This window comes from Eublepharis macularius, chromosome 2 (assembly GCF_028583425.1).
Source record: "Eublepharis macularius isolate TG4126 chromosome 2, MPM_Emac_v1.0, whole genome shotgun sequence".
Classification (NCBI taxonomy): Eukaryota; Metazoa; Chordata; class Lepidosauria; order Squamata; family Eublepharidae; genus Eublepharis; species Eublepharis macularius.
In genome coordinates, this window is record NC_072791.1 from 189,956,706 (window position 1) to 189,984,438 (window position 27,733).

Genomic DNA, 27,733 nt, shown 5'->3' on the forward strand with positions numbered 1-27,733 from the left:
ATTTTTCCTGAGATGTCTGCATGGTGGAAATGAACCAAATATTAATGTTACAATACATAATTCACTGATGCTCAAGGCTTACTTCAGTACTGCAAAAACAAAAAGAGTTTTGTGACACCTTAAAGATCTGCAAGTTTATTACAATAAATGTGTTAATCCTTAAGATGCTCCAAGACTCATTTTCTCTCTGTGTGTGCACGTGTGCATGTGTCTTCTGGAACAGACTAACCTGGCTGTTCTACTGAGATTCAATAATGCTGTAAATAGGTAAAGGTAGTCCCTTATGTAAACACCAAGTCATGGGGGGATGTTGCATCATGACATTTTCTTGGCAGACTTTTTACAGGGTGGTTTGCCATTGCCTTCCCCAGTCATCTACACTTTACCCCCCGGAAACTGGGTACTCATTTTACCGACCTCGGAAGGATGGAAGGCTGAGTCAACCTTGATCCATCAGGATCAAACTCAGGTCGTGAGCAGAGCTTGGGTTGCAGTACTGCGGCTTTCTACTCTGCGCCACGGGGCTCTTACCAATGCTGTAATTAGTAAGCATTAAAAAGCATGCGCTTGGATCCTGCATAGATTGGATCCTGCATAGATTTCCACAGGTGCAAGGGGGGAGGTGATTTTTGCTGATTCCTTCCTCACGCAGCAGCTCAATGCTTCCCCCGAAAGCTATTTCTGGAGGATGGAGACACCCAGGAATAGCTTGGGGAAAATTGGAGGTGTCCTGCAGTGGGGGGGGGGGTAGCAGAAATTTCCCCCCTCCCCCACTCCTTGGGCCCATATAAATCCAAGCAGGAGTCAAGCCAACAGCATTCAGCTCTGATTCTTTAAATATAATTGCAGGTGCAACCTATGCAGGGCTTGGGCATAAAAGTCAGCAGTGCATACAGGGCTTTTTTCTGGGAAAAGAGGTGGTGGAACTCAGTGGGTTGCCCTTGGAGAAAATGGTCACATGGCTGGTGACCCTGCCTCCTGATCTCCAGACAGAGGGGAGTTTAGATTGCACTCCATGCTGCAGCAGTGTAGAAGGCAATCTAAACTCCCCTCTGTCTGGAGATCAGGGGGCGGGGCCACCAGCCATGTGACCATTTTCAAGAGGTTCCAGAACTCTGTTCCACCGCGTTCCAGCTGAAAAAAAGCCCTGAGTGCATACATATATGTTAAGCCAGGTCATTGGAAGTCAAACTTAGCAAACAGTCATGGGCATGGCATTGTTTTCAGGGTTCTGTGAAGTTGTTAATGATTTTGGAAAAGGCATGGGATTTTGAATGCTAAGCATGTGCACATTGAAAAATATGATAGGCTTGGAAAGTACCAAGCCTAGCTGATTCCCACAGATGGGATATTAACCAGAAAACTTCCAGATATTGTTAGGATTGAGTTGGCCAAGAAGGTCTTCATGGACCTTCTTGAAGGTCCATGAAGACCTTCATGAAGGTGCTTCAGTCTTACCTGGTGGATGCACAAGGATTCGCCTTGGGCTAGTAGTTGTTGCTTAGCTAGGGTTGCCAGGCCCCCTTACCAAATCTGACTGCTGCAACACGCAGGAGCACTCCCAGGATGGTGCGATGATGTCAGTCCCAGGAGTGACATTGTCATACTGCCCCAGGAGCGCACCTGTGAGGCCAATTCCCATCCCTCCTCCCCGCCAGCCAGGAGAGTGGTGGTGGTAGGGGAAATCAGAGTTCAGATTCACCCCCCACCAGGAGACCTGAGATCCCTATGCTTAGCACAGTGTTCTTATGGCCTGCTAGGATAACAATAGAGCAATTGTGACTTGGGTTCTTTTCAGATAATTTTTTTAAAAGAAACGAATAGACCAGTGCAGGGATTGGACTCAACACACTCCTTATATGGGGGATAATATGCCATTGTAAAGGAAAGCCAACTTTGCAGCTTATTGCGTAAAATTATTCATACTCCCCCCCCCTCGCCTCATTTTAACCATATGATTTAGTTGTATAAAATCTACCCTCTATGGCTGTGCCAATTACATTAGGTGGTAAACACAATTTATTTTATGTTTGAGTAAGTGATTAGATTCAGTTTTATATATGGACTTTTTAAAAATGGATCTTTTCTCTTCTTCTTCTTCTTCCTATAGCATTCTCCTGCCCAGATACCCAGAACACGTTGGCAAAAAAAGCAAAGAGAGGCTGTCTCAATTGACTTCCCTTCTTCACTGCAGCTCCTGATGCCACGGTGCTTTTTTTTTTTTTAGGAGGGTCTCCTGACCTCCCACAAAAGATTTGGGGGCTGTACAGTGGAGAGGGACAGCTGTGGAAGACGGGAACAAACCCCGCTCGTACAATTTGTATCTGCGCCTTATCCAAGTGGATACCAATCCTCTGCTCCTAAAGAACACTTCTGTTGACATGTTCCAGCTTGATGTGCCAGAAGAATGGCCAAAATGTCCAAAGACAAATGAAAGACTACCTGTGAGAGGGTGCTACTGAAAAACGACTGGAGGCATAATCTCAGTTTAACATGGACTGTCTCAGAGAGCAAACAGCCATTCCATGAATCTCTCTTAATCTTTAGCTTTATAAAGCATACACACAACAATGACCCATCATTTGTTTTGTGACCTTGATTTTGCTTACACAAGAGACAGAAACCAACCTGAGTTAAAAACTAACTAAATGTTTATATGAAGCTCACTGTTTAGTCCATGATGCCAGCCCACCTAATTGCACCACATGCCCCTTTCCAACTTGTTTATCACATGTGCCTTATTATATATTCTAGTCACATGTAACTTATACACGTTTTCAGCAAAGACTGCAGAGTTGCGAAAACAAGCAGAGATGTACAGACCTTCTAAACACATGCACATACTACACAAGCCTCATGCATGGACAGCTGCCAAAATGGGAGATGAGAGACTCTGGTCAAAGTGTAAATACATCAACAACAGAAGGTTAACCAAGCACAGAATTGCAGGCCCAGAAAAAGGAAATCAGTTGAGCTTGAAGGACCACACCTTCCAAAATAGCCAATCTGACGTCTGATACTCCAGTGATTCCCGCATATCTTGCAATCCAGCCATAGGGGACACACTGCTCTACATCGGATGAATCAGACAGTAAACATTTACTGGGGTCATTTCATCATTGGGAAATAATAAGAAGGAATACAGCTTACTGGAGAGTTGCTACAAAGACTCATATGATCCTGCACGTTTACAGGCTGTTTTATCTTTCCCTTTTGTCTGATGAGGAGTTGCCTTGTGAAATCCAGACACTATGACATCTATTGTAGTCAATTCCAGTAAGCCTGTTAAGACTGAAAAGAAAAATTACACTGGGTAAGTCATCGACACCCTTATCTTAGGTAATATGTGTCCAGGTGTGTTTGTCTGATACATCAGTGTAATACAATGCAGCTGAAGAATAATAATGCTATTGTCTGTGATATCACTTTGGACCAGACGTAGACCTATCTGGTGTCACCTTGGTCTAGATGACCCACCCTAAGTGCAGAAGGATGAGTCCAATGACAAGTGATTATTTTTGTTTGTTCTGATGTGCTGGATTTTCTTTTTGTAACTGTATTGACCTGCATTTTTATGCAGTCAGTTTCCATTCCATTTGCAATTATGATTGGGAAAAGATGCAATCAGAAACCCTTCAGTTTTTTGCATCTCACTTTAATTTACATGTAGATTGAAACATGGCCCTTTAATCAAGATGATGGGACAAAAAAAATTACAATAATTATTTTAAAAAGAGGCGGTCTAAAGCAAGGTCCATCTAATAAATGTGATTCTTTTTGCTAAGCTTAGGAGAGCGGTGGCAGCAATTGATTAAGTAATGAGTGCCGGTTTGGGAAATGATAAAACGATCTATTGATTAATTTGCTGTCACAGACTGGAACTGTGGGGTTTAAATGAAAATTTAATTTAAGATGTCCCATTAAGGGGTTTTCAGGGCTGGGAAATTTGTTTACCCCAAGTTATGAGCAAGTCTTTGTTTTAGGCAATGGAAGAAATGTAAAGAAACAACTCTTATCAAATACATAGTTGCTTTGGTATCCATTAGGCCACCACTTTCATCAAGTAATTCCCCAAGCCGAATACTCCCAAATACTCCCGAATATTATACTTTCCTGCATATTTATCATATTGCCTGTGGACTGGATCCTATAGGCGCTCTGCTGATGGAAGAGGTAGGACGGGCACTCGCATCCAGTTCCCTTCCTCACTGTAGCCCCCTGACCTGCACAGCATTTTTTGTCCTTGGCAATGGCTTTTTTGTCTTCGGCCTTTCCAGGGATCACAGGGAAATGGTGAGGAAAGGCATTGCTGGGGAAATGATAACCTCATTCTGCTTTATGTATGAAAATATTGTAGGGTTCACTTTGTGTACAATCTGACCAATGTTAAGAACTTTCAAGTCTCACTGATTTCAGTAGAGAGATTTAATTTTCCCAGTAAAATCAGTGGGGTTTAACTTGAAATGGATGCCATCTTTTAATCCATTACTTGGTTCAAAAGTAAAGTGGTTAAGTAACTATAAATCTATAACTAACTGGCAGCTTTAAAATACACTTTTTACATGAATGTGGTGAAGATAACATTTTAAAAAACAGCCACAGCCCTACATGGAATGTGAGGTTCATGACTATTAGCTGTGGACCAGTTTGCCTCAGCCCACATGATCTGAATGTGACATGAGGCATTGATGGGTGGGGCTGAGGTGTCTCAGCCAATCCAAATGGAGTCAGCAAGGGATGTGTCTAGCTGCCCCTTTGAGCTACAGTCCTACATGGAATTATGCATCATACTTTGTGCTTGACATTAGAAGTATTCTACCCTTTTGGTTACCTCAAGGATTTATTGAGCCCGTGCTCATCCGTACCTCATCTAATATCAGATTTAATGAGTAAAGATTCAGTAAAGACAAGTCAGGAAATTAAAGGTAAACACATCCTTAAGTCTGCTCATGTGCTCAGAAAAAAACCTTTCAGAAATTGTATTCTGGGTCTGTTTACACCACAAGTCAAATTCCAGTGTACCTTGGGGTAGAAAAATGTCCCGCAAAAAACCGTTTGTGCTGGCAGAAGCCATTGGGTTCCATAATACCTACATACACAGAGATTGAAAACACACTTTTACATAAGGCAGAAAATGTCTAACATTAATAACTGCTAATGTTGTTGTGTATCTGGGGCAGTGGCAGCTGGGTCCCAATGGGATTGATCCCTTGGTAGGTGAAGCCAGAGTCAACAGTAGGCGGAACCCATGCTTTCTGGTTTTGCCCTCCTCCCTTGCAACACAGCAGCAGATGACAACTGCATTTAGAAAATATTCTAGAAGCATTTCTCCTATTGTACAAAAGTAGGACACCAATCTCTATGCAGTGCCAACTGAATGCAATCTCTCCTTTTGCCAATGTGTTTAACTGCAGAGATACCCAATATAGGGCCGTTTCCACAAGGCTTACCTGAAGCTAGGCCATGGCGCAACGTTGTGGATCATGCCGGGGAAAACACGAAATATCGTGTTTTCTCACGCGAGTTTTGCGTGACGTCGCACAAAACTCGCTTGAGAAAACGCGATATTTCACGTTTTCCCCGGCATGATCCGCAATGTTGCGCCATGGCCCGGCTGTGCGGAAACGGCCCAGGAGATAGTGTAGGTGGGTAGCAGAATTGGTCTGCAGTAGAACAGCAGGATTTGAGTCCAATGCCACCTTAGCGACCAACAAGATTTTCAGTGTGTAAGCTTTTGGGAGTCAGAGCTCCCTTCAGATACAACTAGGAATGTAGATCCCTGAGCCTTTATATCCCAGCCAAAAGGTGGGGTGAGACAGCCTGACACATACTCCCCTTTCCTAAAATCTAACCACTACGCAACACTCTAGCCAAAAGAGTAAGTTTTATGAGACAAAGGATACCAGCACTGCAGATCTCAATTTGATGGGCTCTCCCCTAGTTTAGGAGTCCATTTTTCTGCATTGGAAAGCAACAGAAAGCAAGGAGGCCTTTGTCACCAGTAGAAATCAAAGATGTTCCCCTCAGCACTGAGTAATTAATTACATACAACCAGTCCAAACCATTTCTTTCAGGAGCTAATATTTTTCAGACATTCTGGTAACAAAATAAATGGGAGCATTCAAAGTACTCTTAATTTAACACTAGTGGTGCGATCCTATGCATGTTTTAACAAGATATAAGCCCTTCTATGTTTGATATAATTCACTATCAAGCATGTATAGGGCTGCATTCTCAAAGAAGCCTGGGAGAAAAGAATGATATAAGTTGCTTCGAGCCTCCATTGGGGAGGAATGTGAGGTAAAAAAGAAATATGCAAGTAATTAAGAAACTAAGCAAGTAAGTAAATGATTTTTTGCAAGGAAGTTATTGGGAAGAAATAAAAGTCTAGTCGTTTTCCTTAAATACATATTTTATTCAACACATTACTGAAAAAGTTACCTCCATAACCCTTCGGGTTTAGTTTCTCAAATAGGCTTTCCAGGTGTCCAGTTTTAACCCAGACAGACCAGTATTTTGGGAGACTGTCTGGGGGAAATTTCCCCCCAAAACCAGACGACTAAACCCTCCTCTTTCCCCCTTTCCCCCTTCTCTCTGGCTGTATGGCATGGCCCAGAAGAGCAGCCAGCAGCCCAGGTGCCCGGGCAACCTCATGAAGCTGCACTAGGGTTGCCAGGCACCCTTACCCTCCTGGCAGAAGTGGTGGACCTGGCACTCACTTTCTTTTTGCTCTTCACACACACACTCCTGGACTTGCACGGTGATTTCATCACGCAGGTCCGGGAGTACGCGCATGCTTTGCACCAAGCCTATTTTGGCCCACAATGTGCCCCATTTGGCTTGTTGGGGACCCAAATCGGCCCCATGCGAACCATGGGAGCACTTCCACCAGCCTGGTGAGTGGTTGCAGGGAGGGCAGAGGGTGGGAGAGGGGGATCCTGCGCCCCCACCATGGGAATGGGTCTATACCATGCGGCTCTCTGCCCAGGACAGCCAGCAGCCCCGGTGGCCTCCTGCAGTTGCTCGCACAGCCCAGCAGCCTGAGAGCCCTGGCAGCTTCCTGTGGCTGCGTGTCTGCGCCCAGGAGCAGCCAACTGCTTGGGTGGTCTCCTGCAACTGCACAGCACCACCAAAGAGTGGCATCTGGAACTGGGGGATGGCGTGATGCGTCACTTCCTGCAGTGACATCATCATGCCATTCCTGGAGCACGTGTGTGCTGCAATCACACAATTGTTTACAAAAAGTTAAGTTCCCTCTCCTATCTCTCTCCGGGGTCTGCTATTAGTCCAGACCCCATCTGGCAACCCTAGCCAGGGGAAAAAACTGAAGGACAGTATTTCCCCCCTCAGAAACTTGGTGTTTTTTCATTTGGCAGTAGCAAGATTTCATTGTGACACTCCATTCCCCCTCTTATGAATAGAAAACAGCTGTCTTCTTTTGGCTTAGAAGGGGGCATGACTAAATATCCTGAATGAAATGGGCATATGTAAAATTTTAAAAATCCTAGATCCATTCTACGTACAGACCTGATTCTGAATGTGGCAGGTGCAGGCTTTAAAGAGAAAGTACACTAGTTCATTGCATATTTGCTAGCCATGCCATTTCTCCATCGGAGAGAGTCTCTGATTGGTCAATTTTTTCTTCCCATCCCTCCTCGTTGGGAAAGAAGAAAGGTTTACAGGCCTGGTCGATGGATTCCTATAGGAACTCAGAGGAAACAATACCATGACCCAAGGAACTGGTGTGGGTGGGCCTAGTTTTAAAGGGAAAGAAAAGCTGAGTAGGAAGAGAGGGGGACTTTCTTGTTTTCAGTGTTAAGTCGTGAAAAGTCAGAGACTTGCTTAGCAGATAACTTACCACCCCTGTGTGGGCTGTCTGGCAAGGACAGTGAGGAGGCAGGCTGGAGGGAGCTGGGGATAGCTTAAGTTGATGGGGCACTACCAGCCTCCACTAACTTGGGGTACTTGATCTACACCCAAAATACATGTGTCTCGGTGGTGAGGTAAATGTTCTCCAGGCTATTAGGAAAGTTGAATGTCTCATGGGGAATTAAAATGCTTCCCTGGATCACTGCATACTGAGGATGGGGGGAGAATTCATGTTAGTTTTATATCCCAATATGTTTTAGGGCTCAGGTAACAAAGCATCCTAACGGCAAAATCAATAGATTCCTGATGTTGTTTTATTCTCTAGGTGCCTTTTGATTACAGGAAGAAAAAGATAAATGGTATGTGGCTGTAGTAGGTTTGCCAGGTCCTCTGGGACTCAAACCAGGAGATGGGGTGTAAGAGTGTATGGGCGGGGATGTAGCGTGGGTTAGGGGGCCCTGGGGCAGGAGGTGGCACCCCTGCCCCGCGTGCGCTCTGGGTCGTCCGCGATGACATCACTTCCATGGCATCATCGTGCAGGGGTGTACCCTGCCCCCGCCCCCCCAGAGTGCTCCTGCGGTTCAGGCCGCTCACCTCACTGCCCCTTACCTCTTCGCCGCAGCTGTCTGTGCCTCCGCTGGGCACCGAGCTGATGGCGGCGGCGCGAGTGGCTGCAGTGAAGAGGTAAGGGGTGGGGGAGGCCAGCAGCCCAAACCATGGGAGTGGGGAGGATGGGGAGATGATCTGGGAGGTGGGCTGCCTGCTGTGCCACTGGGGCACCCGTCTTGCTGGGTGCTGAGCTGGCAGTGGCAACGGTGGCTGCTGCAGTGAAGGAGCGGGGAGGTGGGCCACAGGGGCACGCCCCCACCCCCCAGAGTGCTCCTGAAGTTTGGACCACTTGCCTCACCGCCCCTTAACCACTTCGTCACAGCTGTCCGTGCTACCAATGGGCGCTGAGCTGATGGGCGGTGCGGGTGGCTGCGGCGAAGAGGTGAGGGGTGGGAGAGGCAAGAAGCCCAAACCACAGGTGCGCTCTGGGTGGGAGTGGTGAGGCGGGCTGCCTGCTGTGCCGTCTACCATGCTACCAGGGTGCCTGGCTCGCTGGGCACCGAGCTGGCGGTGACAGTGCAGGCAACTCCGGTGAAGGAACAGGGAGGCAGGCCAGGAATGCTCCTAGGGATGGGCCATGGATGTGGCGGCACCTCAAAATTTTGCGCCCGTGGCAGCTTCCCCCTGGCCCCCCCACACTACGCCACTGGGTAGGGAGAACTTACCATGTGTGCATGATCCAGAGGACTTCCTTGTCACGCTGGGGAATTTCATTATTCCCAATGTGACAAGTAAGTTCTCCAGAGTGTGCTGTAGCAAGCTACAGAGTTCCCAGGCCCATTCTCCACTGGCCAGGTAAGCTGTGGGGGTAGGGGGAGGCTAGGAATGGGGAATCCCCCACCCACCCTGAGGGACTGGGATCCTTGGCTGTACTTGGGGGATACTGTTTAGTAATGCACAGGTGACAATTTCCTAAGAGAAGAAAGTTCCAGAGCCTCTTCTCTGTTCTGCCAACAAAAATGCATCTGGGGTGGAAATTCCCCCATGATGACATTACCAAAGATGAGTAAAATGCCTTCCAGTGATTGCTACCCATAAATGGAAAAATAACTTAAAACATGCAAAAGCCACAAAATTAAAAGAGTGCTGGCAGTTTTTATAAACTTTTGTGAACTTACATTGAAGCTTTCTTTTGGTTTTATTTCTGAGAATGAGGCCTCAAGTAGGCATTTGATTTCTTTAAATGCATTTTTTCCCTGACTATTTGCATGTGATACTTTTAACTCTACATGCAGTTTCCTTGGATGGCATAGAAAACAAAGTCATCAATCAATAAACACGCAGTCGAGTGGATGTTAGAACAGGATCAAATGAAACAATTCCACAGACGCAGGCAGGAATAGAAAATCTAGCCCTTGAGACTGCAACCAGTGGTAACGATGGAAAAGTAGATCTTACAAGTCCACCTGCTGAATTATTTTTGAAAAAAAGAATGCTGTGGGGGCTGGCAGCTGCCAGAGAACCCAAGAGAGACAGCAAAGCATTCTGGCAGTCGTCTAGAGACAGGTGCTAACATTGCAGCCAAATCAGAATTAATCAGAAGTGCCAAGAGAACTGCAAGAGAAGGGCTGAAATTCATATATAATTGGGTGCCACTGAGAGCCAACACTATCTCTGCTTTTAAAATAAATGTATTCTGAAAATAATGGGATAACAATGAACCTCAGGCCAATGAGAGAAAAGGAGGGGCTAAGAGATGTCTCATGCTTCCGCTGTTTTGTATTTTTTTGCAACCAGTATTTTATTTTTTTCTCAGTTAAGAACATAAGAAGAGCTCTTCTGAATCATGCCCTTCTAGTCTAGCATCCTGTTTCACACAGTAGCCAACCAGGGCCCCCTGGAACATTTATGAAGAGTAAAGCCTTCCCCTGATACTCTTACACTGATATTCAGTGGTTCACTGCTTCCAGATGTGGAGGGCCAAATCCACACGCACTCACCATCCGCTTATCTTGCGCAGTGATGGCAGTTGGGTTCATTCCGCTACCATGCTGTGCATCATCACATTCACCCTCCCAGTGCGTCTTCGTGGCACAATCAGTTCTCCACATGCCACTGAGTAAAGCATTATAGTGGACAGTTCCCTCCTCCGTCGTCAGCGTTGACGGTGCACATCACTTCCCTTTAAAAAAAAAAAAGAAGTTAATTTTGTGCTATACCAATATTCTGACTTTTAAGAAATGGCAAGGTCTCCTCCCCCTCAACTTTGATTTGCCCATTTTTTGCTTGTCACAGACCACTTTCTAACAATTGGCTGGTTGTTATGGCAGGCAAATTTGAAAATAATTTGTCACATTAAAACATTCTCCGGAAACCCTGTTGCTCACAAAGTAGGTTTTCTGGTATACCGACCTTTCTTTATTGTGCAAATGCACTATGAAAGCCCATTTTTTAAAAAAAAAGTGCTGGGCAAAAACAGATTTCCGCCATTATCACGTGGTATGGAAAGGAGGCGCAATTGTGGCGCAGTGATGGTGGGAAAGCGTGTGAGTATCTGCTTGAACAGCACCGCGGTTGCGAAAAAGGCACAGAAACAAAAAGGAAGTGTGGATTCAGCCAAGGTTCCCTTTGGTCATCATGGCTAGTAGCTAGTGTTGCCAAGTGTCCAGTTTTCACCCAGACAGTCTGGTATCTTGCGATCAAAATTCTGTACATCTGGGAGAGGGAGAAGAAGAGGATGAAGGGAAGGGAAAGACGAGGAAAGGAGGAGAGAACTGCAGCGAGAAAGCCGGCCCTCTCGCCACCACAGAACAGTCAGGAGTGGAATTGGCCCACGGGCCGAGCCCACAGCACACTCGCCTCTCCACTCCCCGTTGATCAGTACATCTCTGGGAGGGATGGGCTGGCCAGGCTGGCTCCCCACTGCCAGGCCCTGGCGATGCAGTCCCACCCCTGAGAGACTCAGGGGCTGCGGCCAGTGCAGGCTGCCACAATGATGTCACTTCTGGAAGGAGGGTCAGGACTCAGGAGCACATGCATGGGAGGACCTTAATAACAGTAAGTACCGAGAGGGCCCTTCTCCCAGAGTCCTGTTTTGGGGGGAGATCACCTGGCAATACTACTAGTAACCATTGATGGACCCGTCCTCCCTGAGTCTGTGCCATCTACGCTCTCTGTTTCTTTTGGAATGGGGTTATATTTCTTACTTCCTTTACTATAAGACTTGTCCTTTTTGACATTTTCGTCCTTGTTCGGCTGTCATAAAGTTGGCTTCATTTGTTCCTCTTAGTTCTTCCCTAGACTCACATAGACACCAACAATGGCATCTCATCAGTTTCTTGGCCACAACTTCACTCCATTCCCCAATTTACGTTCTTCTTTCTTTCCTATATCCATAATAAATGTTGTTATGATTAGAAAAAGGAAAAGGTGATGTTCCTTGTATTCCACACAACTTGTGATCCGAATGTCCCTCAGCCAATCATAATAAGAGACAGACACGGAGTCCTGCGAATGAAGCAATCTGTGACCATTTATTAAACGATGGAGGAACAATGGTTACACAGAGAGTAAAAGGTCTCCTTGTGTCCAATGCTCTTCAAAGCTACAATAGCAGTACAATGCAATTAATACCTTTTGGTTAATTATTATATTTGTTATTCTATTGGCTCAGAAAATACAGTGGTCCCCATTGGCTCAAGTGGGCGACCACCCCTCATGATACAAGTGTCTAAGGGTATTCTTATTGGAAGAAACAACTTAGGTCAACAGTTCAATTACAATATTACCCGATTGTCATTGCTTATCCTATCTGTCCTTGTTCTATCTCTTGAAGGAACATCTCCCTTCCTTTCCCACACATCTCTTTCATAGGCTTCTCATTCTTGCCCATTCCTCTGGTCCATGTAACATTTAGTAAAGGCGCCCCGATGTCGCTTTTGGCAGCCTTGTGGGTTTCAAGCAGAGAATATTTCTCTGGGTTCCGTGGGAGGGAAGCGCTCTCCCTTCCCTAGGAATGTGCTTAAAGTTACATTCAGCACCCATTCCTCTGCTTTGTGGTTTCCTCTCAGCCTTGAAAGATCCTGCTAATCTAATTAGCTTGCAGCAAGCTTTCATTGCAACATTTTGCATAAGCAGTTTTACAAAGGGGTTTCTGTATCAAGTCATAAACAGGTGTCAAGTAATAAACAGGTGTTTTTCAAGTGCAGTCTACCTGGTAGCAAGCTTCACAGTGTCTGATCTCACTTCTCACAGTGATTCACATGTGTAACATACATTCTGCTTTGGTCTTTTGTTTCAAGTCTCATTCTCTTGCAAGTTGCATTACAAATACTACATTAGCTCCTGAGAATAATAAAAGTGCATAGCAATAGTAAAAGGCACATAGAAGTACATAAAACCTCTTTCATTAAATCTACTTCCTACACTTGCTAGAAACTCCTTTAAGGAAAGGTTTCTCTGGAAGGCAGCCTGGTGATCGGCTACCACCACTCAGAGACCTCCTGAGAACATCAAGACTGATCTGTAGGAAAGATGCTTTTCCAGCTGAGTCTTAGCACAACAACAGGACAAAAACCGTGGAAGATACCTCATGTCAAATTACGTAGTGCCCAGGCAATATAGCATGTAGGGAAGAGCTTCAAAGAAATATCTCAGAGAACAATATTATACTAAAACCCCCAAAATATGTCTTTATAGAAAGAATGTTTACTATAGAGAAAAAGGGAGAAATGGTGGATTGTTTCCAAAGGGGTAGGAAAGGGGACAAAATACAAAACACAGGGAAGAGCACACTATCCTACAGCACACAGTCTCAAATAAAAGAAATAATGTTGGTCTAACTCAGCTAATTACGCTTTACCTAGGTCGTAACAGGTTCCTCAGAGCATGTACAGAATTCCTTGCAATACCAAGATTGTGGAGGAGTCCTTAACCCCTGATCCACTAGTCTTGGGGTCTCTGGACATTCCAAAGTTGGGACCAAATAATAGCCCACAGCTCCTGGAAATTTTTGGGAATAGAGTCTGACCAAAGCCAACCTCCTCAGTGAGATTAATTAGCAGATCTCATCAATCCCAACCAAAGCTCTATCTCTGATGACAGAGATGCTTGCTACCAAACAGAAAATTATTAGAGGGTGATTCCACCGTTTTAATGGTTCTGCAATTCTGTGACAAAAAGGGATCTGACCCAAACCAGTTGTCCTTTGTCAAAAAATGGTTACGTTGGCCAGGTAGCACCAATGCGGAATGGAGGATAAAGTATTATTCTTATGTAAGCAAACAAAGAAAGGGGAGGGGGGGTGAACCTCACAAACTCAACCCAAACAAACCGTAGATACTTCAAGGGTCAAGCTAAAAACCTTTAAAATATATTCAAAATAAGTATTTATTCTAGGTCTATGTGAAGAAAAGGAGATAGCCATGAAAAACGTGTAAACAAAATGTTTAGAAGAAAATTAAAAATTCACAAAATGGCACAGTCATGAATCCATTGATGACATCACAAACCCAGGGCCAGATCGAGGGGGGGGCAGGGGGTAGCCTGCCCTGGCACCGCCAAAGAGGGGGCGCTGGGCGCGGCTGCCAGCTGCCCGGGAGGCTGAGCACAGGGTTGGGAGACCCTTGCCAGCTCCGCCAATGGGGCGGCTGGCTGGCTTGCCATGCATGCAGGACCTCCCAGCCCTGCGCTCAGCCATCAGCGTGGCAAGTCAGCTGCCCCAGCACATGCCCTTGCCGCCGCCAGCTCCATGGCTCACCATGCGCTGGGGCGGCCGGCTTGCCACGCGGGCGGCACAGGGCAGTGGGGCACGCTAACTGCGCGGAGGGCCTCCTAGCCCTGCGCTCAGCTGACCGCGCGGCAAGCCGGCCACCCCAGCACCTGCTGAGCCGTGGAGCTGGCGGCAGCGAGAGTGTGCGCTGGGGCAGCTGGCTTGCCGTGCGGGTGGCTGAGCACAGGGCTGGGAGGTCCTGTGCACACGGCAAGCCAGACAGCCGCCCCAGCGCATACCTGCGCCGCTGCCAGTTCCACGGCTCACTGGGCGCTGGAGCGGCTGGCTTGCCACGCAGGCGGGCATGGCTCCCGCCCTGCATGATGATGTCACAAAAGTGACATCATCACGCAGCGCCGGGAGAGCGCGCGTGGAGCATCCGGGCAAGGTTGCCCCAGGCGCCCGGGCGCCTAGATCCGGCGCTGCACAAACCATAGCAAAAACTGCTCCGTGGTAGTCCCACAATTTCATTTCAGATAGCAACAAATACACAGATTCAGTCTGGGCGGGGGGGGCGGGGAGGGAGAAGAATTTTTCCCGGTGCACAGCTAGTACTGGAAAATGTTGAAAAGTACAACTTTTGAGGGAAGATGTCTGCAGCCTGCATGCCGAAAGGGTAACAATTGCACATTTACTGTACTAAAAATTAATCACTCAGAAACGGCCTGGCATAGGCCCAAGTCCTAGGTCTCTACAGGCCTCAACATTTCCAATAATTGTCTAATCTAAGAACTAGCATAAATCTGTCGGTTTGTTGTTGTATCCTATTTCACAGTTTTCTTCGGGGGGCTTTGTTTGATCAGGCTTTTTCCTATCCTCATCTCCTAGGAACGGGCTTGTTTATGTTAAGAACCCTCACTTGGATTCAATGGATGAAGATATTCTATATCACTTCGATTTGGGGACCAAAACTCATAATCTGCCCGCCATGTTTGGTGACATAAAGGTAAAAGAAACATAGTTCAGCTTCCATATTTGTTTTTTTTTAAAATGCGTTTCGTTCCTGTTCACGCTTCTTCCTTTGTCTTTTTATTGTTACCTTTTATCATAGTGTCTTTGCAGTGCTGGCTGCAAAGACGACTTTAAAGTCCCACAGGGAATGAGACACTGCCACTCGGTAAAGCTGCTCCAAAAATGTGCTGCAGCTATAGTTATGGGCAATTACCCTTCCTGTCTCAGTGACATATGTAGACCAAGAGACTAAGCCTATTTCTGGTGTGATGAGCTAAATTTTTCCCTCGGGTAGATGCACTGACTTCAGTTCAGGAACAATACATTGAGGAATTTGGTTCATCATGGTATCATTTCCAAGTTCATGTATTTTATTACTAGAAAAGAGCAACAACTTTCATTCCATAGGGAGCTGATGTAGCATTATGGCTCAGCTCAGAATTAGGTGGCTTTCGGGTTTGAATTTCACCTCTGTCATGTACTCACTAGGGGGCCTTTGGGGTCACTGTCTTTTAGCCCTCATTTACAATACTGATCTACTGTAAGGATAAAATCACGTATGCGGAGCGCTTTGAATACTAACAGCGGTATATGAATAATGGCATAGGAGGATTGCTGTGGCATTCAACATCACAATTTCCTCACAGCTGCTTCAAAAATGTATTAAGTCATGTATTTGTTCAGACACTCAAACCTCTAGATTTAAATCTTACGATCATCCCCAGAAGGGAGAAACTGACAAAGCAGAAGTATTGCTGTGAGACTTGAAGAAGACAATGCAAGATTTTTCGTGAACAGTGCAGTGCTAAGCAGAGTCACACGGTTCCAAGTCTGTTGTCTTACAAGAGCGGGAGCACAAGTGACGCCTGACACAGGTTGGACACTTGCCAGCTTCCCTCAAGTTTTGATGGGAAATGTAGGCAGCTTGGCGGAATGTTGGACAAGTGACAGTTGAAAAGTCCATTGGACAGCAGTCAGAGAGTCAAGCTGCAAGACCAGGATGCCTACATTTCCCATCAAAACTTGAGGGAAGCTGACTAGTGTCCAACCTGTGTCAGGCGTCACTTGTGGTCCTGCTCTGAGGAGAGTATCCATTCTATTTAGGATAGCAATGGACATCACTTCCAAATCGAAATTTCCTGCTCTTTAATCTGGTATGAGGGTGCTTCACCATTTGGTATTCAAGCTGTCCTCAAAAAATATGAATTCATCTCATAGACCTCTGAAAATGTAGAGCAGAATCCAGTCAAGAGTAAATAGTTTAAGTCCCAATGATTTCAGTGGAAGACTTAAGACATGTTAAAATATTTTCCATTGACATCCATGGGGATTTTAAGAGCTTAACTTTGGCTAGAGCACACCCTCAAGTTGGATTTTGATACTTTGAGATTGAGGTAGACACTAGTGCTAGACCTAAAGATTCTCTTTCATTTCAGAAGGATTATTCTGGTCATGGCATAGTTCTACCCTTTCTTTGCAGCTTTAATAAAAACATGGGTTGGAATCACCAAACTCTACTCTTTGATACAGGATGAAATAGCTGTAACTAAGGAAGAAACCAAACTAAGCTGTACCATACTCTATTTTATTCATGTTTACTCCAAAGTAAATTTCACTATAATTTGCATATGAGTTCATTCTTTGCATTGTCCATCATAGGCAAAATGTGCAGATTTTTAAAAAAAAAATTAAATAATTCCAAACTTTCAAAACCTCATGTAATTTCTGCCCACAGCATCCATGTGGGAAAGCTGGTGTTTCTTTCCCACACGGAGGAAAAAGAACTGCTTTGTTAATTGGCTTATCTTTTAGATTCAGAGAAGTAGAGCTATTTATGACATTTTTTAAAAGCTCTTGGCTTTGTCTGTGTAATCACATACAATTCTCTGTCATTCTACTTGCTTCTGCTGAAAGAATCAATTAGACCACAAGCTACTTCAGCATCTGGTTCTCCTTTGCTTTCAGTAGAAATGTATACTAGCAATTTACTACATGCTATACAGGCTCTACAAGGATATTATTCTGGATTTACTCTTGTCCGGGGTCTTAGACACAGCCCCGGCCTCACCGGGAGAAAGCAAAGGGAGGCAGCTGGGAGGTGGCTGCCCTGCCACCCCAGCCAGCAGCCAGGGCCAGGGCCGGCCCACCCCAGGGGAAAGGGGTGAAAGGCCGAAGCCCCAGAGGGCTAGAGGGGGCAGGGAGAGGCCAGCTAGTCCCACCCTCCAGGGGGAGGATAGGGGGCTAAGCAGAACAGAGGGAGAAGGCAAAGGCAGGAAGAATAGAGACCCAGCAGCAGCCCAAACAGAGCCCTTACCAGCCAAGGAGGAGAAGCAGCCACAGCAGCTCAGAGCCATGCCCCAGCCTCCACCTCATCTTGAAGACAGCAACCTGGCTCAGATGAGGCTCAGAACCAAGCTCTTCCTGGTGGGGCTGTTGAAGGCATTCTGTGGGAAGAGCAGGGCAGCCAGGCAAGGGGCCACAACTGGGCCTACCTTCAGTAATCAGCTCAGCCAGAGAGGACTGGCAGCCAGCCAACATGACACAGCTGTTGCTGATCCAGGCAGCCCAGCCAGCTACCCCAGCTGCAGCAGCTTGAGACAGGCTAGGCTAATGTGGGGAGGCCAAGGAGGGGTGTGGCTTGGCAGGCAGGACCTGCAAGGAGGGCAGGACAGTGAGAGAAGGCCCTATAAAGGCTGGCTGGGAAGAGCTCTAGGGTGGTGGGTGTGAGTAAGGAGTGATGGTGTGGAGTAAGAGTGGAGCAGTGTGAGAGTGGAGGCTTGGAGGAGAGTTCTGGGAGGAGGAGATGACAGAGGGTGAAGGGGGTGAGCAGGCCAGGTTGAGCAGGCCAGCGAGTGGACTGAGAGGGAGTCTGGGTGATGTATACTGCCCCTCCTTCCATGGAGCAGGGTCCTGCAGCATCCCTGGCACACCTCTGATGTCAGGGCTGGCCCAGCTGGTGCCCCGCCCAGCGGCAGCAGCAGCAAGCCCTGACAACTCTCACTGAGAATTTGGCCATTTTTTGTTTAAGTTATTTAGACTCCAGAAGGTTGGATCCAGTGGAAGATTTCTGCAAGTGCAAAACCCTGTGTGCAATTAAAAGTGTATTTAAAAGGCCACACTGGCAGATTAAACTATGTTAAACTTATTGTATCCCAATTGCATTTCCACTTGGGACACTGTAAGAAGTAATTTTCAGGATTTACAAGATGGTAGTATATCTAGCTGTGTATCCCGCACCACCACCCTTAGAGATGAGGTGGGTGGCAACTAGAGACAGGGCCTTTTTAGTGGTAGTACCTCACATTTGGAATTGCCTCCTCCTGGAGGCTCGCCTAGAACCTACCCGTACCGTCCTTTAGACACCACACCAAAACATTTCTTTTTACCCAGGTTTTTATCTAGGGGTTTTAAATCTTTTTATGATCTCCTTCCGGTATGAGCTGCTTTATGGATATTTTGTTAGGGAGCTCAGTGGTTGTTTTTGCTGTATTTATAATCCTGTTTTTTAATGGCTTGATAGTTTGTTGTTTTTATGGTATTGTTTTTACTTGAAAGATGTTTCAAGTAGGTCTCTAGAGAGGTAGCATATAAATTCTCTAAATAACTAAATTAGACAAGCAGAGCTGTGCTACGTGTGTTTGCATTTCCATTCACACGTTGCTGGATCTAACCCAGAGTTCCATACTATGGGCTGAACCAGACCATCTGGGATCATGAGCGCCGCATTATATCTCCTCCTCCTGCTGCTTATTCCATAGCATGGTGACATCCCTCATTTCCCAACCCCATTCTAATTCACATGAACATATGAAGTTGTCTTACACTGAATCAGACCATTGGCCTATCAAGGTCAGTATTGTCTACTTAGGCAGCAGTTCTCCAGGGTCCTAGGGAGGGGGATTTCACATCCCTTCCTACTGGAGCCTTTTAACTGGAGATGCTGGGGATTGAACCTGGGGCCTTATGCATTCAACGCAGAGGCTCTTCCACTGAGCCATGATGACCCCTCCCTGTTGCAATTCATTGGCTTGTAGAGCCCTTGGAGTGTGATTGTATCAGATCGTATATGTTGTTCTTATCGGTGTTACTAGGGAGGAAGAGAAGGAGAGACAAGCTGCGATTTTTCAGTGACAGCCATACCATTCCCTTGGCATTTGGTTTTGGCTTCATCAGGAGATTGAACAAGTTGTTCTCGTAAAATAATATGCTGGCATATTTTAAATTCCGTAGATTTCTTGTGATACCACGATCAAAATGAATTTCCATAGTGTTAACTGCAACCTTGCAGAAATGGGTCAGGCAGTCAATTTACTCTGCCTTCCAGACTCTTTCCCTCTGGATATAAAATTGTATGAAAGCAGTTCGACATCTTATCACAAACCCAGTCTTCCATCGTTGCCACGGCTGATAATCTTATAATTTATTTCCAGTTTGTCTGCGTGGGTGGGAGCGCTAACAGAATGAAAGCTTTTGCTCAGTTCATGCATAAAGAACTTGGACTCAAAGGAGATGAGAAAGACATGGAAGATATTTGTGCTGGGACGGATCGGTACTGTATGTACAAAGTTGGGCCTGTGCTCTCCATAAGTGTAAGTACGTAAGTGTAAGCACCCCCAAAAAATGTCTATTAGCTGCAAAGCAGTAACTAATGAGTTTAGTCCATTGTTCATATCCTTAATTTAATGTCACTCTAGCATGTGTGAGAGGAACTTGACTGAAAGTTTTGACAATCAAGGGACTTCTTAGAAAACTGCAAAGCCATTAATATGGCACGAGGAATGGCTTTTCATGAAGCATCTTTATTAAGCTTCTCCATGAATGCTTGACAAGCATCACCTCTGGGAGCAAGGTAGAGGCTTTTTTCAGTCTCTACACTTTTCACTGTGGCTACTGATGCTATCAACCAGAGCACACATCCCATAAGTTTGTCGTGGTCATTGTATTGAGCAAAACAGGTTCCTTGAGAAATGCATGGTCCTTTGTTTTGCATGGCCCATTCAGTCCCCCTGATTCAACGCTGTCTACAATAAGGGCTGACCTGACCTGGATAGCCCAGGTCAGCCTAATCTTGTTAGATCTCAGAAGTAAGCAGGGTCGGCCTTGGTTAGTAATTGGATGGGAGATCTCCAATGAAGATGAGGGTCGCAGAGGCAGGCAATGGCAAAACACCTCTGTTACTCTCTTGCCATGAAAACCCCACCAGGGGTCGCCATAGCTATGACTTGAGGGCACTCTCCCCCACCACAGTAAGGGCTAGTGGGTGGAGGCAGCGGCAGTGAGGGAGGTATTTCAAGGCAGGCACATGTGAACTGTAGGGCTGGATATGTACCAGAGGCACATCCAGCCCCCTTAAAAGCCAATACATGGATGATCCTGGAGATGGAAGCAAATACCCATCTGTTGGAAGCAGAGGTGATCAGTTGGTTTCCTTTAGCAGGCAGACTAATGTTTGGGGATAAATGTGCCTAACAAGCTATGGAGCCTCACAAAATTTAACTGACACATTGGGACTTCCAATTATTATTATGGTGAAACATTTGAAGATGTAACATCTGGAACTACTGTATCTTTCCCTGCACTGTGAAGAAGTTTTCATTGTCCCTGAAATCAAGCAAAATATGAACACGTTAAGAACAACTGAAGGAAACATGTGAGCACATGAAGCTACCTTCTACTGCATCAGATCATCAGTCTATCAAAATCAGTATTGTCAACTTTGACTGGCAGTGGCTTCCCAGGATCTCAGGTGGAGATTGTTTTACGTCACATACTACCTGGCCCTTTTAACTGAAGATGCCAGGGACTGAACCTTCTGCATGCAAAGCAAATGTTGACCCTGAAATTATGGCCTATCCCCATGTAGGGAAGACTTTTATTGCATCATTTATATCACTGAGATCAGCCTGTTCTTTACGTTTAGCATAGAGATTCTTTAATAAAAATCTTCGCTGCATAGTATAACATTAAGCATTTCTCTAAGCCCATTTCATGCAACATCATATAAGGTTGAAATGAGATTCTGTTTGGCTTTTAGACTGGGAATGATCTTGATATATCGCTAATGAAAGAGTTTTGCTTGGATGATGTTTTCGTAGAATATATATAAGGATTCAGCTGTCTAAGGATTCCCTATGTATTTACTCATGCCCAATAACAGATAGTGGGTAAAAATAGGAAAAGGACTGACATCAACCTGGGTTTGATAAAAGGAACTTATATATTTATGCTGCTAAAATAGGCATGATCTATACACTGGCATCCTTATTCAATCATGGGGCCAAGCGTGCACAGAAGAAGGTTTCTGCATTCAGGTTCCAAGTGAATGAGGAAAGGTATGCCCAGACAGTTGTTGCATCTTCATCCGAACCAGCAGTTGGGATTATTGCATATTTTCTGATCACCTGTGCAGAAGGAAGAAGCAAGGCCATGGATTTAGTCCTCTCACACGCCTTCCCGTCTTCCAGCAGACAGGTGCTGTGGCTGCTTACCTGACCTGAGCTATGTTCTTCACACTTTACAGAGTCCCCCACCCTGTATCAGACATAAAACAATCATGCGAGAGTTGTGGGTTCATCTCAATTCCTGCTTGAGTGGTTCCAGGTCAGGATTGTAGTCCGTACAGAGATGGGGCTTCAGCCTGCACCCCTCTTCACCTTTCCCCAGCATGAAACAAGGCCGGGGGGGGCACTATTGGGCCTCTTGGGGAAATCCACGCCATGCTAAGGATTATTGAGAAGGCCTTCCAGTATCAAACTGGCCTGTAATTCACCTTTTCTAAACAAGACCTGGGAAAGAGGATCTCCTCTTAGAAGGAAGGTGCTATAAATAGTGGCAGGGCACCTCTCCTTGAGATAGTGGTTATAACTGACATCCTGTGAGGGCTAAACATATGATGTTCTAGCCTAGTCATGGAGAACTGGTTTAAACTCCCTGGAGGGAGGAGGCATTCCCCTGTCTGGGGAGAGGGTTTAAAAAGGGCTGCTGCCTTTTGTGCGTGTGGTTCATTGGGGATGGAGGAAGAAGAGGGCACTAGACCTGACTTTCCTCTATCCCTACCTTTCCAAAGGATGTTCACCCATCCCTGCAGGGGATGACCGGGTATTTTTGGTAACTCTCAGAGGATAGTTAGATATTAGCCTTTTTTTTTTCTTTTTCTTTCTTTTTATTATCTGCTAAATCAAGTGTACCGCTCATCCTGTGCTCTCTGTTTTTTATATTCTACGATAGTACAATAAAAATCTTTCTTTGGTTAAGTCAAGCTGTGTCCAAGCCTCTCCCATGCGCTTCCTGCTCAGCCATTTGCTAGAATTTTGCACCTGCGCAAAGGCTCCCCAGCTCCCCAAATGGCTGGTGAAGGATTAAGCCTTTTCATTGTGTGTGTGTGTGGGGGGGGGCGCTTACTGAAGGAACCAAAAACTGGGCAGGAGGGAGAAGCCCCCCTTTCAGTCATAATGCATAATGCATTCCTAGGGAATTCCCAAGCAGGCAGGATATTGACTGACATGGATCAGAGAGATTATATCCTGCCAGTCTTGGCCTATCTACTCTGGCTCCCAATCTGTTTCCAGGTACAGTTCAGGGTGCTGGTGTTAACCATTTAAGCCCTCTATGGCTTGGCACCAGCACAGCTGAGGGACGGCCAACTTCTTTACAAACCTACCCAACCATTAGGGCCATCTTCCGAGGTCCTGCTTCAGGTGCACCTTGCCTTCTGAAATTAGGCAAATGGCATCCTGGGAGAGGGCCTTCTCAGTATTGGCACCCAAACTCTGGCACCCTCTCCCCAGAGGGACTCACCTGTCCCCTTCTGCTGCCATCTTCCACCAGTGGGTGAAGGCTTTTTTTATTTGTCCAGTGTCTCTCAATGATTCCGCTTTCCTGTCCGGTTTTTAATAGCTTTTTTACGTTTGTGGTTTTTATTGTATTGTTCATGCATTTTAATTGGGTTTTAATTGTCTGAATGATTTTTTAATTGGTTTTACAGGTTTGTAAGATGTGTATTTATTATGCTTGTCTTTAATCTTTTAGCCAATAAACTAATAAATAAAATGTTCCTGGGAACAGTACCCTCCTGGGATTGTTTCTGGTCGGGAAAACAGCATAACGGGGAAGGCTGAAGGCCTGTTGACCACGTGCACTGTGGTCCTCCTGATCTTAATCAGCCACCACATGTGCAGGGATTGAGGAGACCCCACAACTCATATTTGATTTCATGGGTACGGGACCTGCATATTCCCTAATGTGTGGCACTGGGACATACAGGTTCCTTGACTGAGATAAAATCCCCATGCCAATTTGTGGTAAAAAAATCCAACCAGATATCGGTTGTAAGCTTTTGTTTTAATAAGTTCCAGAAATATCAAACATTTACATCTTCACTGTGTATCAGTTAACATCATCTCAAATTCCCATTATTTTACATACAGTTAAGCATTTTAATGTCCCCATAAAATAGGCCAGAATATAAGCCTAGACTTGTTCAGAAAAAGGTCCAAGTGACCTATTTCTCCTGAATCCTAGCAAATGAATGATTTCTAAACTAGTACATTCATTTTATAACTAATTTACCAGCAATTTCCCCTTCTTTCCCCTTCAGACACTTTTCAAGCACTTATTGCCAGACCATGGACCAAGCATTTTAAAATGCTACATGTTTTAAACTTTAATATGTCGAGTGAAAAATTGCCATGGCTTGTTCATGCCGTTTCTATAAATTATTTCCCTGCTCATCAGATACATGGAATCTAACAGATGAACGGGCGGCCTAGGAAATCCCCTACCTGCCTCTCTCCTAGACAAGGGAGACTCGAGATTAATAGGCCAGAAGCACAAAATTTTGTTTTCCCACAAGTCAAAGGGGGTGTTTTATTACGGCACAGAGCAGAAGCAAGATCAGACTCAAAGACAATGATTTATACTCCTCTCCTGTTCCCTTTGAATCATGTCACACTTCTTGGTAATCCTACATATTGACTTAGAAAGGCCCTTGGGTTACCTTATAGAAGCGGAAGCACACATTTGTGTTTGGGTCAGCAGTCTATAAGTTCAAGAATTAGAATCTATTCCTATGCTGCAGTAATTTATGTTCAATTGTGGGAAATACTATGATCTTGCACAGAGGACCCAGCTTGGATCCAGGGTTCTTATCCTGTGTCCAGTGTAACAGGTGATTTGAAAGTTCTCCTTCATTCTCAGGCTCACAGAGCCCAATTTGGATGACAACTGAAGCTTGTGTGGAGAAGAGGCTTTAGCACCTCCCCCCCCATTTTCCAGATCTAGGGTAGAGGGTAGGGTTGCCAGGTCTCTCTGTCCTCCTGCTGGTAGGGTTGGGGACCTGGCACTTAACTCATGCCAGCTGCGTGTTGATCTTTGTGTGTGCACAAAGTGTGCACTCCGGAGCTGGCACAATGACTTCATTTCCGGAAGTGACGTTGCTGTGCCAGTTGGGAGTGTGCATGCAGCGAGTGTTCCTGAGGTGCCTGCCAGTGGTGGGCAACCTCCAAGAGCTTGCCCCCTCCTGCTGATCACTGGGCAATCGGCGGACGAGGGGGGAAATTCTCAGGAGTTTGCCAGCCACTGGGTGGGCATCTTGGAACCCTAGTAGAGGGTGCTATTTGGGAACATTCATGAGCATACATATAACATGTATAGATTTCTCCAGAGGGCCATATAGTGCCCTCCCATGACCATTACAGACAAATGGCACAATAAGGAGGCTGAAACCCATTCTACACCCATACTACATGCTGCAGTTGTGGTCCAAAATGAGCACTGCATCCTTGTGTATTGAGGAGAACTTTCATGTCACACAGGGCACAATTGGGGGGGGGGGGCGGGAATCCTGGACCAAAACTGTGTACTCAGACGTGTGAAGAGCAAGTGACAGAGGGCAAAATTAATTAGTTATTTAATTTATTACATTTCTAACCTGTCCTCCCCACAAACGGGCTCAGGGCGGACAACAATATAGTTAAACTACAACAACAATAAATACAGTATACAGTATAAATACAAAGTATACAACTCAGTTCAAAACCATAAAAACATATCCAACAGCGGCAAAGATGTTAAGACTATACACTACTTCAGCAACCAGGGCAGGCAGGTCATAGATGTTTCAGATAACAACCGACCAAGGCCACTGCAGAGACGCCAACCAGGTAGCCCGCCTAGACTTTAACCACTACCATAGGCCTGGCAGAACAGCTTCATCTTACAGGACTGATGGAACTGTAATAAGTTCTGCATGGCCCTGGTATCGACGGAGAGAGAGTTCCACTAGGCTGGTGCCAGGGCCGAAAAGGCCCTGGCCCTAGTTGAGGCTAGGCAAATGTCCTTGGGGCCAAGAACTCCCAGAAGATGTTGATCGGTTGAACATAGAGCCCTCCAGGGAACATATGGCGAGAGGCGGTCCTACAAAACTGAATGAGATATCAGTAAAGCCATAAGTGGATTTGTCCAGCCTTTAAAAAAAAAAAAGTACATTGCAGCTGTGGGCTGGGAAAGCAATTTGGACGAGGGCAGTAGCATGGAGGGGCGGGGGACAATCCTTCAGATCTGTTCTCCCACATGCTGACACAGCCCTGAAAAGGAAAGAGTAGATGCCTAATATTATTTATTTAATATATTTATAACATTTAATTAATATATATATATATCCTATCTCCCTTTTTCCAGGGCCACGAACAGCACACGATGTTGGTCAGTTTCAATCTGCGAAAACTATGCAGGTTTCTTATCTTTTTGTACTTGATTGTCCTGATCTGAATACCTGCCCCCATCCACCTGCAGCTGCAATTTACCTGTATAAAATAAGAACATAAGAACATAAGAACATAAGCAAAGCCATGTTGGATCAGGCCAGTGGCCCATCCAGTCCAACATTCTGTCACACACAGTGGCTAGAAATCCAGTGCCATCTAAAGGACTGTCAGTGAGGCCAGGACACCAGAAGCCCTCCCACTGCCTTCCTTCCAGCACCAAGACAACAGAGCACCACCTCCCCACAAAGAGAATACCATCTATCTCCTGTGGCTAATAGCCACTGATGGACCTCTGCTCCATATATTTGTCCAGTCCCCTCTTGAAGCTGGCAATGCTTGTAGCTGCCACCACCTCCTGTGGCAACGAATTCCATGTGTTTATCACCCTTTGTGTAAAGTAGTATTTTCTTCTATCTGTTCTAACCCGACTGCTCAATAATTTCATAGAGTGCCCACGAGTTCTTGTATTGTGAGAAAGGGAGAAAAACACATCTTTCTCTACCTTCTCTAACCCGTGCATTATCTTGTAAACCTCTATCATGTCTCCCCTCAGTCGTCTTTTCTCCAGGCTAAAGAGCCCCAAGCGCCTCAATCTTTCCTCATAGGGAAAGTGTTCCAACCCTTTAATCATTTTAGTTGCCCTTCTCTGTACTTTTTCCAGTGCTATGATATCTTTTTTAAGGTGCTGGTCCATCAATGGATCTCCTACTGTCTTGTCCAGATTGGCCCTTAGAACTATTCTGTGTAGACTAGGAAGGGGCCATGACTCGGTGGTAGGGCACCTGTTTGGCACACAGAAGGCCACGTGTTCAATCCTCAGCATCTCCAGTGAAAAGGACCAGATAGTAGGTGATGTGAAAGGCCTCTGTCTGAGACCCTGGAGAGTTGCTACCAGTCTGAGTAGACAATACTATCATTGGTGGCTGAATGGTCTGATTCAGTATAAGATACTTTCAAGTGTCCTTGTGTACATGTGGCTGAACCTGAAACAAGACTGATAAACATGTAAAGCAATTTTATGTGCCTGATAGGTTGCAATAATCTTTAGAAAGCATGGCTGAAGGACCAACTGGGTCATAAGCAGTTACACCCTTCTAAGACCATTAACTTCAATGCACTTAGAAGAATGTAACTCTACTTACGATGGCACTATACAGAGTTGCATAAGGGTAGGGGAGGAAGGTGATCATAAGGATGCATAAGGATGCACTCTGCTGACCATAGATGCAAGGCATGGGACTACGAAGTGTGTGCTTATGGTTTAAATCTCATCTCAGGCTCAGCTAGCAACTTTAGGTGAGACATTATCACTCAGCTTCAGTCCCCCTGCCCCCATGTGGGTATACTGACCTGCCTTGAAGGGAGGCTGAAAGATGAGCAAGGTAATATCTGCAAAACGGTTTGAACTCTTTACTATGTTATATAAATGCGAGGTACTATTCTTAAAACAGAGCTAACCTTTGGTGCTCTGTCCCACTGGATGACCACCTTATGCAAGTCCTTCATGGGCCACTCCATTTTTATCCCGCTGCCCCCTCCAAGGAGTTTGGGGCAGTGAACACAGTTCTATCTTTCTCTATTTTATCCCAGCAACATTTTCACTAAAGAGCTGCTATATGCTGCTACTGTGATGAGAAGAGCCAAAAACATGAGAAAATAAATACTTTCGAGCCAACTTTTGGATTGAATTGGCTTGATAAGGGTGCAGATCCAAATCTGAGCACTTGTCATGAGGAAACAGGCACTCCAGTTTATGGTTCGAAAAACTCTAATTGAGCTGTTAAAATGGAAATGGGACACGTTCAGCAGATTTCAAGGTCATTTCAGATGC

At 45.6% G+C, this 27,733-nt stretch overlaps 1 protein-coding gene across 1 annotated transcript in view; it reads left to right on the forward strand.

The window, feature by feature from the left end:
- Positions 1-2,820: 2,820 nt before the first annotated feature.
- The window catches only part of UPP2 (uridine phosphorylase 2), a 42,421-nt gene continuing 17,508 nt past the window's right edge, over positions 2,821-27,733 (forward strand). Inside the window, exons 1-3 of the mRNA XM_054971915.1 lie at positions 2,821-3,313; positions 15,017-15,134; positions 19,570-19,728. Of these exons, the coding sequence (XP_054827890.1) occupies positions 3,252-3,313; positions 15,017-15,134; positions 19,570-19,728 (339 nt within the window). The 5' untranslated portion in view covers positions 2,821-3,251. The remainder of the gene's footprint in view (positions 3,314-15,016; positions 15,135-19,569; positions 19,729-27,733) is intronic.